Consider the following 12,922-nt stretch of genomic DNA (forward strand, 5'->3'; position numbering starts at 1 on the left):
CTCTGAGCCACGAGGGGAAGGATCCCGGCCGGCCCCCAAATCTTCCGGCGCGACAACACCTACGTACAATCTTATCGCGATGGCGGCGGGCAGGGGTCAGATTTGAGCACTACAATACTGAGCCGTGTCGTATGTACGTCAATGCCGCGAGATTCTTTGCTAAGGACGGCTCGGCCGCAGTTCGCACCGCTCGTTGGTCTTCTGGCGCGCGATGTAGTGTGTGGGGAACGTGCTGTGGGAGGCAGTCGGGCAGACGAAAGGAAAAAATGGCTCAGTTGAGATTTGCGACGAAGCACGAAACGAGTAGTAGCTTCCGCTAAGGTGCTGTCGAGGCGTGGTGTGGTTAGCGGAGGGGCCTGCCACTGAGCCAGGGCCACCGAAGCGGGAGGGACGGGAAGGGCTAACTCTATCCGGTAGTTGTGCTCCGAGGTTGAGGATGCAGGGCTCACGGGTTAGGCAGGATCAGGACGTCGGGCGGATTCAGATTACTCGGTCGAAGCAGTGCCGTGCAACACAGGATCCCCCCCTCCCCTCGACCCTGCACACCACCACCGTAAGTTGCCGTCAGCAGACGCGTGTTGGGAGGATCAGGTACGCGGTGGTCCAGCGATCTTCCCGGGCGCAGAGCATTTCTGGGCAATTTACCGGAATTTCTCCCAGGCGGAGAGGCCTTCATTTCTTTCGATTGCGTGCGAACGCTGGGCCTTCCAGGTTTGAGTTGAAGCTGACATATGGGGTCCTTACGGCAGACCCTGCCGACGGTACCCTGCCCCGGACGGGGGCTTGATGGAGTGCAAGGTGTTCAGCCAGCCAGCCGACGGCTGTCGGCGGCCAGCGCTGCAGCCACAGCGAGCTTCCTTCTCAACGAGGCAAGGTGAGAGACTGTGACGGCGTGGAGAAATAGAGAGAGTCATGGGGGTTGGCAGGGAGTTTGAAGACGGCCCATGTCGACTGTCGGTCCATGTCCCACTTCTCCAGCCACGGAGAACCGTACTGCTGCTTCTTTTAGGAGGGGAGGCCGTGTATCGAACTGCTGAGATCCAATAGCTCGGGGCGCGTCCCCACAGGTGTCGAGGCCTGGAACTTGTGACCACTGGTTGTTGGCGCGGGCAGCAGAGATAGGTTTGCGTCTCAGACTGGGGAACTTCGAAGCAGAAAGAAAACGCCTTGGTCGGTTTACTGACGCGAAAGGACATACTTCGGAGGGCAGCCATGGTGACGAGGGCAGCCCTACATGTCTGCTCATGCGTCATTCACGAGGAGACCGAGGTAAAAAGTTGTTGGCTGTCGCGCTGTCTAACATATGACGTTGTGTCTTGGATCGAGAAAGAGGTGTCTTCATGTAGCGTGCTGAGACACACAGGTCCCAACCCAAGTAAGCATCAAGCGAATAGGCGAAGCAACGAGGCGAGGACACCCTCTCAACATGTCTGCCATCCTTAGCCCGCGCAGGCAGTAAGACCGTTCCTGTCCGCATCCCCCCGTGGCCGCCAGTGGTCGTGCAGCCCGCCAATGCAGGCACCGGTCTTTCTGGAACGCCACAGGGAAGCGCAGAATGGGTAATGAGGGGTCGCATCCGCACTTCGGTGTGTGTGGATCATGCCGGAGAGAAGGGGAGACAAGATGTCGTCGTGGTCGTGTTGAGTAAGTGTGTGAGACGCATCTTGGCATCGTACTAGCATGATGTTGACCTGCGCCAAGACCCCATTCGCCATTTTCCACGCATCGATCAAGCTGGCAATCATGCGATCGCGACCAGAACACGGCTGTCTGTGGCCCGCCGCATCTGACCCGGAACCAACTTGACGTTGAACCACCTGCCTGCCTGCGTGCCCATTGCCGTCTCGGTTCCCTTCATCCTCGCGAGGTGGTGTTAGGACGGCGCTGAGAAGGCGTTCTCGTCGATGAGCAAGCCATGTGAAGCAGAAGCACCTTCAGAAGCACCTTGTCCCCTACCTAGTCCCTGTCCTGGCCCTTGTCCTGGTCCCTGTTCTCTTCTGCTCTTTCCTTGCCTCGCGACATGTCTTCAGCCTTCCTTCGCCCCGAGCGAACAATTGTTTTGCCTGTCTATATCCTCTTCGGAACGAGGGCGCATTCACGACGGGGGACCAGGGTCAGCCGCAGCATTGGGAGCTCGCCCGGTCCGATTAGCTTATTCGGGCCATGTGTGGACACGATCGAAACTTTGTCGGTCGAGCAGGAGAGCGAAAAACTGACGATTTCCACTCTCTTCCTGCTCCTCTGATCCTCTGCCCCCCCCTCCCTCCTCCCTTCTCGAGAGCGAGGCCAAGGAGTGTTGGGGGCAGATGAGAACGCCAGGATGCGCGCTAGAAGGTGGACTCGGTCTGGCCTGTTGAGCGAGAGCCTGGGGAAATAAGGCTTGGTGGCCGGGGCGGGCAGTCGTGATGCACGCCGACGCATCGGGACACGGTCATGCCTTTGCGCCCCCCTTCGTCCACCGCCCAGCTGCCCCGGCCGGTGAGGGACGATGAGGGCCGAGAACACACAGGGCAGAGAACGTGGGTTCAGAGTCTCCACGAGGTTGGGCCGAACATGTGCACGCTGTCGACTTTGTCTCGACGACGGCACTTTTTCTGGCGCAGCAGAGAGGCGTGAGGACGGCGCCGAGAGTGGCGCTGCGCGCGGGGGAGATGAGATTGGCAAATGAGGTCTGCGGAGAGCGAGGGAGGGAGTGCAGGCGAGATCACATGCGGCTGGAAGGAGAGGTTGGGGAGCTTGCATCATCATCATCTTCCTCTTCTTCCAGTTCTTTGTTTTCATGTGTTCCTGGGGAAAGATGGTGTGATAACACAACCAACAGCGGCGAGGGAGTACGACAGCGGAAGCGATCATTTCATGCAGAGACGATAAACTAATCTTCCCCAGACAGCAGTAGCGCGCCCCGTCACACACATCTGACGGATGTCTGGAACTACCTGATATCCGGGCGGATGAGTGGACGGCGCAGACATGGGAACGCCTTTTGCTGTCGATCTCGGAGGTGATCGGGGACGGGGAAAGAGCATGTGCTTGCCGACACATCGAATGTCGTACATGGGCGGGCATGTTGCCCACAATGAAATGGTGGATGAACGATCGACAACCTCTGTCTGTCATGGCGGAAGACAGCACCGAGGGCCTACTTGGGAGGGAGGTGATCGCCCGACAGGTGTGGCAAGCCCGTTGGTGTTGTTGATCTAAACTTTTCTTCCCTGTGTCCGAGGACTTGCTTGTCTTTGCCTCGTGTCAGTGGGCTGACCATGCCATTGAGAAAAACATGTGCCTGTCCCCTCCCCCCTTTCCTCCGATCATAGTTCTCCCAATTCCTACGACGATGTCCGTTGTCGTCTTTCATCTTGTGAGTCCATGCCTGTCGCTCTCTTTGACCCTCCAAACTAAGGTAGGATGTCTGTCGCTGCTCCGGGTGGGTGCCGTGTCTCCCGCGCCCGTCCGTCCAGCGCTCGCTCTTGGCAAAGCCGCGTTCCCACCGAGTTGGTCTCTTGCACCCCTCGTGGACGATTCGGGACGCAGGCCCTGCCAGGCTGTCCACGCGGGTTACCACCCCGCGTAGCATCTGCGCTCCAACAGACAGCTTGGCTGCGCGGCCGTCGGCGGTGAAAAGGGTAACGTTGCCCACGCGGGAAGGGAGCCGAGGGAATAGGGGATCCACGCGCATCACCGCACAGGCAGGACTATCATTTCTCCTCTGTTCCCGGCATCGTCCATCGCAGGTGGAGTCCAGTGGGCGGGTAAAGAGAGAGGCAAAAGCGCTTCACAATGCGCAGGAGCCTCTCCCTCTCCCTCTCTCCCCATCCTCCCCACCGCCAGTGGTCTGCTCCCATGCCTGGTGGCAATGGGTCGAGGCTGACAAGACTATGCTCGAGAGCGTGCGATTTCTTTCACCCGGGATCCAGTCGGCGCCGTCAGCCCACATGGATAAAACAGTAAACAAGGAGAAAGGATAGAAAGGCTTGCTTGGAGGGGCCATGGTTTTCTTACTCGCTTCTTTGAACCGTGTGGGTTTTATTTTTTCCCTGGGGTCCGCAAGCAATGCGACCTCGCTCCAATGCCATGTCCAACGTCAGACGCGCTTGTGGGTGGTCTTTTTTTTGTTGTCGATAGGTTACATCGAGCTCGGGGACTGCGAATTTCGGTTGTGAGGCTCAGGAGCTCGATGGAGCACGGCGTACCGTGAATCATGGGGGGCGCGGATTGTGCGTAGGACAGGCGGATAAAGAAGCTTGTGGTAACGCGTCTCGAATGTTGTTGACGGGCGAGGGTGCCGCAAAGAGACGACGGTGAAGCTTTGGACGGTGGAGGACACCAAGGAAGGTCAACAACAGGACGGGGCGATACTCTGTGGCAGGAAACATTGCGTGCCGGTAACGGAGCTGATGCAGGTATTGGAACGAGCTCGTCTTGCTGTGTAACGAAGGAACAAAGACGTTATTGTGCAGGGAAATATCCGTCGGTGAAATATCACAACAGCCCCCTCGCCACAGGTAGCAGAGCCTCCATCACCATGTCCAACCCGCAACAGCGAGGTGGTCAGCCAACGGCTTGCACTGTTCGAGTTCACCAGAAAGGACATCATCAAGGATACCACTGACACGTTCCCTTCGGCATCGTTGCTTCCGAGGACTCCTACATCACCAGAAACCACAAATCCCACGATACCCTCACAACAAGGTATCTTCGCCAGTCGGCCATGAACCAAGGGACCCGCGTGGTCAAAGTGTGAGTCTCTAATGCGAGTTAGTCTAGCAACCAGCAGACCTGACAGTGGTTTCCTTCAAGAGCAGAATTATTTGTTCGCAGAACCGCATTTACCTTGGCTGCCATGTCGTGACAAGCCTCCCCTCATGGATCATTGTCGATGCTTTGAGTAACGACCCGAGAACATGCTACTAGGACTTGAGGAAGGAACTGCAGTGTCGTAACAATAGCCCTTCGATAGGTCTAGCATGACGAGAGTCAACTTTGGTCTCAGAGTGACACAACCAGACACCACGAACGTGTTTGGCGACGAGAAAGATAACGAATAAGTGTCTTAAGCCAAGTACAGACAGTAATACAGAAAGCTATTATCGCAACTCCGAATCCCCGAAACTCCAAGAACCCAAACGCCCATGGCAGAATAAGAACAAGCACGGAGAAAACGCGATGCGTTGCGGATACGTCACAACGCGCTCCCCATGTGTGGGATGATGCCAAGTCATGCAAGACGCCATGCCACACAAGCCTAGATGTATCTCCGTTCACAAAACAGGAATTGGAACAATCCCCTCTCTCCGGCCCGTCGTTGCCAAGGCTATCAAAAACTCAACGCCACTGCATGCAGAAACACATGAGCCTGGTCGTGTGTCGTGTTCATCATAATCGTAAGCTCTCCGTGAACAAAAACTGACACGCCGCAAAAACGCCTCAAAAGAGCCTCGAACGTTCGGTCAAACAGTCGCCAAGCATGCTGTCCTCAGACGACATCGCTCCGGCCTCCGCTACGCTTCGGTCTTCCTCCGGGTCCCTAGATGCCGTTGGAAACCTTCCGCGCCGTTGCTGAGGACGGGGCGCCGCTGATGCTGCCGACACGGCCGCTGGTCTTGCGGACGCCATCCTTGGAGCGAAGAGGTGACTCGGTGCCACGCTTGCTGCTGCGGACCTTGGTCAGGATGCCCGACGCACTGCTAGCGCGCTCACGGTCCATTGCCTTGACGCGGGCAGGGCTGCCCATGTTCTCGACATCGTGGGTAGAGTCGTTGTCGATGTACTTGTGGTACACGGTTGTTGTGGTCGAGCTGTAGGATCGCATCTTCTCTGAACGGCTTGGTGACTCGGAAGGTTTGCGGTGCGCACGCATGCGGAGGTGAATCTCCTCATCCGACTCGCCGGCGTTGGATCGCCTGTGAACCGAGAGGACCTCAGTCTCGTGCTCGACGCCGCCTTCCTCCTCGAGTGTGGCCGAGTATGAAGGGGCACGCGAGTAAGGGTGGTGGCGGTCAGCACGGCCGGTTTTGCGTGGCTGGCCTGGTGTAGGGGCGGGGAGGTAGTCCTCGTGAACGGCAACATTACCGCGCTCATCGTTGACCTCGCTGAGGGGAGTACGGTTTGAGGCACTTCGCTGGGGAGACGGCGTCGTTGCCTGGGGGTTACGGAGCGAAGCCTTTTGCATGGCACGAATGGGTGTGCTGGGTGTGGCATGGGCGGCGGCCGCCATCTCCTTCCTCAACTTGCGTTCGACGCGCTCCTCAATCCACCACTCACGGAATGTGCCCTGGTGAATGTGCAACCAGTGCTGCTGGGGCCCGACAACCATGCCCGGTCTCATGAAGCGCATAAAGGCAATGACCTCATTCGCCGTGAAGCCGTGGCGGTAGATCAGATAGGCACCGATCAAGCAGCCTGTCCTTCCGAGACCAGCCTTGCAGTGGACAGCGATGCCCTTCTTCTTGACGGTGATCATCTCATGAGCGAGTCGGATGAATTTGCGAACCGTCGGCATGGTCGGGCACGTACCATCATCAAAGATCATGTCGAGGTGCTGGATGCCCAGCGCCTCAAAGTACGAGGGGCAGTAAAGTTGTGAGTTCAGTCGGACGACGAGCCCGATGTCCCTTTCGCTGAAGTGCTTGAGAACATTCTTGAAAGGCACAGGTAGCGTGGCGTGAGCATCGACCTCGGCGATGGTGGTGGGCAGCTTATCCCACTCTGGGGTCCCCTCGGGGATCTTGGCGATGGGGGTCTGTTGAGGGGAGGCGAAGGCGAGGAAGCTGGGCGAGATCCAGTTGAAGTCACCATGCTCGACCCTCTCGTACTTTTCGTACTCGTCGAGGTCAAAGTTGTCGAGAGCGCAGCACCCCTCCTCCTTGGCCTTCCAGACACCGTAGACAACGTCCTGCACAGTGATGCCGTAATCAGCCTGGCTGTATCCGGCGTCACGGAAGGGCATCAGAGGAGGGTCGACCTGGGCCATGGGCGCAAGGGCCAGGTGAGGCGGCCATCCCTGGATGAGGACCATGTAGCACGCGAGCATGCAAGCAGCATTGGCGCGGCCTGGGCACCCGAAATGTTAGCAACGAGCGCGGTTTAAATGACGGCGACGAGGGGTGTGAACATACTGCGCGGGTCAGCCCGGCTCCAGAAGACAATGGGCCGGTCCTTGTTCTCCTTGGCACCGAGCACATCGTGAAAGTGCAGCGCAAAGCGGTACAAATGGCCAATGTGGAGCGGGCCAAAGTCGTGGTGGAAAGCGTTGTACAGGAGGGTGTCGTCAACGGTGAAGTAGAAGGGCGCCGGCTTGGGGGTGCCGGAAACAGGCTTGGGGCCCTCAGCAGCGCGTTGCGACCTCTTCCTCGGGGACTGCAGAGGCTCAGGGTAGGGGAAGAGTGTGTCGGCCGTGGGAGGATGGATGTAAGCGGCGAGGTAGAGGCGGTCTGCGATGCATGTCAGAAACGTGAAGGGGGTATATATACCAAGATACAATGGATATTGGAGATGAAATGTAGAGATCAACGCCTCGGGGCTGATGGGACGGAGACTCATGTCGATGGTTTGCGAGCTGCGAGGCTAGCCGCGGAGCATCGGGTAACAATGCGACATGGCTCGGGGTGGCACCACTGCGTGCGGACGTGGGGAGAGGTTGAAGCTGTCGATGACGAGCACCGGGAATACGTACCAGGGATGTATTCGACGACCTGTCCCAGGTTGTGGGAGGCCGATCTGGAAGAAGGCGCCATCGGATCGTTGGCGGTGCTTGCTTCGGGGTAGGTGTAGCTTTGACGACGCGGGCTCGCTCAGCAAGGACTGGAGAGGAGGTGCCGTGTCGCAAATGGTGGAAGCTGGAGCGGGTGCAAAAGCGCAGAAATCGCAGCGGCGGTCGCTACTGAAGTCCGGCAGTAGATATGTCAGGACTGATGTTGTTGTTGTTGTTGCCGTCGGCGGGTGGCGGTAGAAGGAGGAGGTGGCGATGTTGCGGTTGGCGAGGCAGGAATGCGAGTTGCGCTGCAAGTCTTGGGCGGTCAGGCTGATCAGCGTTGGGCGGTCGATGATGGCATAACAACAACAAACACACTGGTCGCCTGTGGTTCTGATGTTGACCTGGGTCTACACTGGGCGCCTAGCAAGTGAAGCGAAAGGGGAGGGGATATAATGCAAAAGGCCAGGAGATGGAGTTTGGGAATCCTGAAAGTGTCGATGGCATGCGATGACGGCTGAGAAGATGTTTTTGTACGAGTCCGAGCACTTGGGACTGTTATTTTGATTCCGGGCCCCTGGAGAGGCCTGGCCTCTGTTATTGTCTGGTTGGCTGGGGCCTTGGTTGTCGTGGTAACCTCGCACCTGTTGCCACCTGCCTACCGACCACCATGAAACCAGGAGCCCACCAAGGGGTCGATCATCCAAATCGTGCACCGCCTCAGCAACGCCCACACAAAACAACAGCCTTGCGTGTGCGAAAGAAGCAAGCCACACGCATAGTGGGACCGTTCTTCCTGATCCGTCTGACCCAATCGAACACAACCACCTCCCTGCACTCACTGACTGACATCTGAACATCATCCACCGCGGGGTCTTCACCTCCAAGACAACCCTAGAACTTTGACCATTTTGGCGACAAGACTCCCTCTGTCCCTGCTCCCCCTGCCCCCCCTTCCCCCGCACCAGCGACACCGCAACATCGCATTCCACCACAACACCAGGTCGACCCTCGCACCGACCGCCACGCAGCACAACATGGCGACCGCTGCCGATCCAGACTTTCCCTGCTCCCTGTACGTCCACGCCCTGCTGCCCCCGCCTCCCTTCACAACAATACACTGACGATCGGTCCTCTTTCGCCTCCAGCACCCTCACCATCCCCTTCCCCACCGACCGCCTCGCCGCCGTAGCCCATCAGGCCCTCGCCGTCGACAAGGAGCTCTCGCCGCTCGTCTCCCGCGCCTTCGCCGTCAAGCCCCAGCCCGCCTCCGCCGCCTCCTCCGTCCTTGAAGTTCACTACAAGGCCACGACCAACCGCATGCTGCGCGTCGCCGTCAACTCCTTCATGGACAGCCTCAAGCTCATCATTGAGGTCATGGAGCAGCTAGACGCCGATGTGCTCGAGCAAAAATGATTGTGCGGGTCTCCGGCCCCAGCGGCGCCTGTGGAAGGATTTTCTCCCCTCTCTTGCTTGCCGCTCTTTTCCACGACACCGAGTAGGCCTATTTTTCTTTTCACTTTTGATACCCCAGACGACGCTGCAGGATAGATCTTCTTATTATTTCTTCGTGACAAATAACATCCTCTGATGCTCAATTCTTGCCCGTCGCAGATCTAGGTGGCATCGCCAACGCCTCGCTTCTTGGAGTGTCGTGCGCCATCAATTGCTAGCCATCAATTGCTAAGTGATAAACAGATGTGATACTGCCGCTGACCGTCTCCATCACACCTCATGATATTTCCTTGGTATCTTGTCCCCCCCCCCCCCCCCCAGACTTCCCAACCATGCGGCCTTCAACAGTCCAACCAAAATGCCGCTCGACAAGTAAAGTCAATGTCGCGCGCCCAGTAGCAGCCCCCGCTCCTTCGTCGTTACCTCGTTTCACCTGGTGGTGAGGCTTGCTTGAGCTCCAGCTTGCGTTCGGCCTCCTCCGCTCGCTTGTTCGCATCGGCCACCTCTTGCTTCAGTTGCTTGATGTAGTCAATAGCCATCTCGACCGTGCTCGCCTTGCTGTTCGGCGTCGCACCCCCTTTGCCGTCCTTCTTGTCGGCACTCTCGCTCTCGCTCTTGCTGATCTCCAACAGCGCAGACTTGGGCAACATTGTCGCGATTTCTTGCAGTGCCGTGTTGATGCGATTCCTCCGGCCCTGCTCGGCGATCTTGTGCGACGTCCTCTTTGACGTGAGATTTGTCGAAAGCGATGTTGGGTACGATACGCCCGGCACGACTGTGCCCTCAAGGATGTTCTGGTAATTAGACTTGGATGTCAGGAGAAGGGACGCCGTGTCCTCAGCAGACATGCCGCCGGGCGTTCCCGGCAGAAGCGGCTTGATGGACGGAGATATCCTAGGCAACAATGCTGGCGAGACTTGGCTGGAGCTGATGCTGGCCCTCTTTTTGCTTCCTCGCGGTGCAAGATTTGGCGTCCTCCTGGGAGCTGGGCCCGTCGAGCCGGGGATGATGCGAGGGCTCTGGTTTGCTGAAGCTGTGCCCGAGGGCTTGTGGAAAATAGGGGACGGTAGGGGTTGGAAAGATGCGGTTTTCGCCGAGCTGGCTTCCAGTGGTGATTGTACCGGAGTTTGGTTTGTATCCAGAGGAGTCAGTCTGCTCTTGGGGAAGTTTGCTGATTCCGGCAGCTTAAAGTCCTCGATTTGCTCAGGTGCGCCCATCGTTTGCGCATTGGACGACACAGCGCCTCCATTTGCACTTGATGACGGTAGCTTCATGAGCGACGCTGGCGTTGCGGGCGAAGGCTTTCCTTGCACGTGCGCTGGTATAGCTGAAGTGGCCTGCTGGGCATGTTGCGGGCCGTTCAAGGGTGATCTTGAGAGCCTGTTGTGAGCGGGCGGCGGCGGCGGCGGCATATCGGATAGGTTTTCGGGCGAGACGGAAGCATTTTCGCTCTCCTCGCTACTCATGGGCATTGGTAGAGATGTAGGTGGAAGCATCTGGTCGGAACATTCCTCGTTGGATTCTTGCATCTCTGCAAGTACTTGCGAAACCATCTTCGGGGTCGGTGCCGTCTTCTTCTTCATTGGCTTAGAGATTGGAGATTGACGCACACTGCCCTTGCCCTTCGCGCGTGAGGCGTTGTTTTTCCGAACCTTTTTTGAGAGGTCAACCACGGGTGGAGGGGCTGCCGCTATCGGGGTTTCAACATCCATTTCGCCAGGGGAGTTGTGATTTGAGTTGTGTGTCGAAGTGTGGTTCGAAAAGGAATTACGGTGATCATAAGGCGAGTTGGACTCACTCTGGGCGTGAAGCGCTGGTGAGGTAAGCGGACTGAAATATGAGCCCGGCATGGTGAAGCTTGGGTCGATCTGGAACTGAGGATCAAGGGGCGTTACGGCCGGAGACACAAGGGGGGTGAAGGCCATCTCCAGGGGGGGTTAGTCACTCGACGGCATGATAAGGTCGAGAGCCAACTCACATCTTGCTGCTCCTTCATGCGCTGATACCTGCTGTCGAAGACATTCTGTTGCGCCTGCTCCTGGGCGTAGTAGTGGTTGCCATTCGGCGGCATCTCAAGGCTTTGCGGGGTGGGGGGGACAGGATTATGGCCGACGTAGTATGAAGTCTGCTGCTGAACCTGATGAGCTTGGTGCTCGTGCATTTGTCGCTGCTGCTGCTGCATCCTCTGCTGCTGCAAAAACTGGATTTGCGCGTCAATCTCGGCCATGGCGTCAGTGGGAGTCGGCACCGGCTGGATCATCTGTGCGGGAATGGAGGGGTGAGAGGCAGCAGTGCTCATGGCAGCAAACTGGTCCTGGACAGAGCGAACAGAAGGGTCGGTTCTGGTCATAGCCATGGCGCTGTCGGTGCCACCCATTTGGGTGTCTAGCTGGTCGCGGCCATTCTGTGGCATCATGGAGGAGTCGGCGCTATTCTGGAAGTCGTGAAAGTCGAACCCAAGCGGCTCACTTAGGTTGCCCATACCGCCCATGTCAAGGAATTGTTGAAAATCATCATCGTGTGACGAAGGCAGCGTCTGGTCCTGGGTAGTCCAGCTTGTCCCGCCCATCATTGCCATCCCAGTTGGCGACATCTCGTCAGCCAAGACGCAGGCGCGTGATCGAGCGATTGCGACGAGTCTGCGGGCGGTGAGTGACCGGACGGGTCGGTGGGTGCCGATGTTTGCTGTGCACGAGGCAGGCGTAGTGTGCTGAGAATCGGGTTCGGTCGGGAAATGACGATGGATAAGGTCCGAGATGACTTCGGCTTGGTTTTGCGATTAAATCCACTTCGAAAGCTGCTTCAGCACGCCTACCGAACGGTTGTGCGATTGAGCGAGAGAGGTGCGCAACAGGTCGCCCGAGAGAGTGTGAGAGGTATGAGGAAAAGTCGGATTCACAGATGGTTCCAGCGGCGACGCCAAATCAGCGGGGTCGTGACTACGACGGACTTGCGGCCGGCAGTGAGTCGTGAGACGGGTGGGTGGGCAGGTGGCTGGTGGGACGGGAGAGTCAGATAGGGCCTTGCTGCAAAGGGCCAAGGCGGCTTAGAGCGCCATGGAGACAGATTCAGGTCAAGATGGTGTTGGCGTTGGCTCGATACGCTGAAGGTGAGTCGGTTGAGAATGAAGAGGAAGGCAGGAGATGAAACGAGACGAGTCGTGACTGGCGCACCGATTCGTCGTGATGCAGATGGGCAGGAACCATCAGGGACGGAGCATACTGGGCAGGTGCAACTGACCTTAACAACTATCTGCGTCGCAGTGAGCAGCAGAAGGCGCAGGAGAGCGAGCGACTGGGAAGAGGAGTCGCATCGTAGTGGGGGTTAACCGCGGGTGGTTCTCAAGGCATTCACTGACTGTGACTGGCCGGAGGGCTGCCAGATGGTCCCGACGCTGCTTCTCTAGCGGGACACTCGACCCCACCAGCCCACCTCGCTCACCACCATATCGAGATTGGTCCGTGCATGGGTGGCTAGCGCTTTCTCTCCAGCCCGAGACTCAGGGTTATTGCAGGGCCTGGCTTATGACGGCTCGACACTGGCTGCTCAGGCACATTCGGCCTCAAAGTTCCAGATACTTTGTTCCAAGGGGGATCTCCGCGCTTGTGTCTCCTCCCTTTTTGCCGGATTTAACACACAATGCTTCCCAATCTTACCTTCTCGGAATGACGCCGTTCGTGGACGCGTCACGAGACGTTGGTTCTCCCCTTTCTTCTCGCCATTTCAAACTGACTTGGCTCACCAATTTTGAATCGACCTCGTTCATGATGCCTCGCT

The 12,922-nt window shown here is 57.7% G+C and overlaps 3 protein-coding genes across 3 annotated transcripts; 1 reads left to right on the forward strand and 2 right to left on the reverse strand.

Annotated features, from left to right (window-relative positions):
* Positions 1 to 5,524: 5,524 nt before the first annotated feature.
* On the reverse strand, positions 5,525 to 7,733 carry CDC14 (cell division control protein 14; the record flags this gene model as incomplete). The annotated part of the gene is made up of 3 exons (XM_028634412.1): positions 5,525 to 7,050; positions 7,116 to 7,430; positions 7,673 to 7,733. The coding sequence occupies 3 exons, from the start codon at positions 7,731 to 7,733 to the stop codon at positions 5,525 to 5,527; spliced, it is 1,902 nt and encodes a 633-aa protein (XP_028499452.1).
* A 994-nt stretch (positions 7,734 to 8,727) lies between these two features.
* D7B24_000151 (uncharacterized protein) lies at positions 8,728 to 9,106 on the forward strand (the record flags this gene model as incomplete). The annotated part of the gene is made up of 2 exons (XM_028634413.1): positions 8,728 to 8,765; positions 8,839 to 9,106. 2 exons carry the CDS (start codon positions 8,728 to 8,730, stop codon positions 9,104 to 9,106), a joined length of 306 nt encoding a protein of 101 aa, XP_028499453.1.
* A 458-nt stretch (positions 9,107 to 9,564) lies between these two features.
* D7B24_000152 (uncharacterized protein) lies at positions 9,565 to 11,738 on the reverse strand (the record flags this gene model as incomplete). Its single annotated transcript, XM_028634414.1, has 2 exons — positions 9,565 to 11,070; positions 11,124 to 11,738. 2 exons carry the CDS (start codon positions 11,736 to 11,738, stop codon positions 9,565 to 9,567), a joined length of 2,121 nt encoding a protein of 706 aa, XP_028499454.1.
* Between the last annotated feature and the right edge of the window lie 1,184 nt (positions 11,739 to 12,922).

Source organism: Verticillium nonalfalfae (genome assembly GCF_003724135.2).
Source record: "Verticillium nonalfalfae strain VnAa140/NRRL 66861 chromosome Unknown scaffold_1, whole genome shotgun sequence".
NCBI lineage: Eukaryota > Fungi > Ascomycota > Sordariomycetes > Glomerellales > Plectosphaerellaceae > Verticillium > Verticillium nonalfalfae.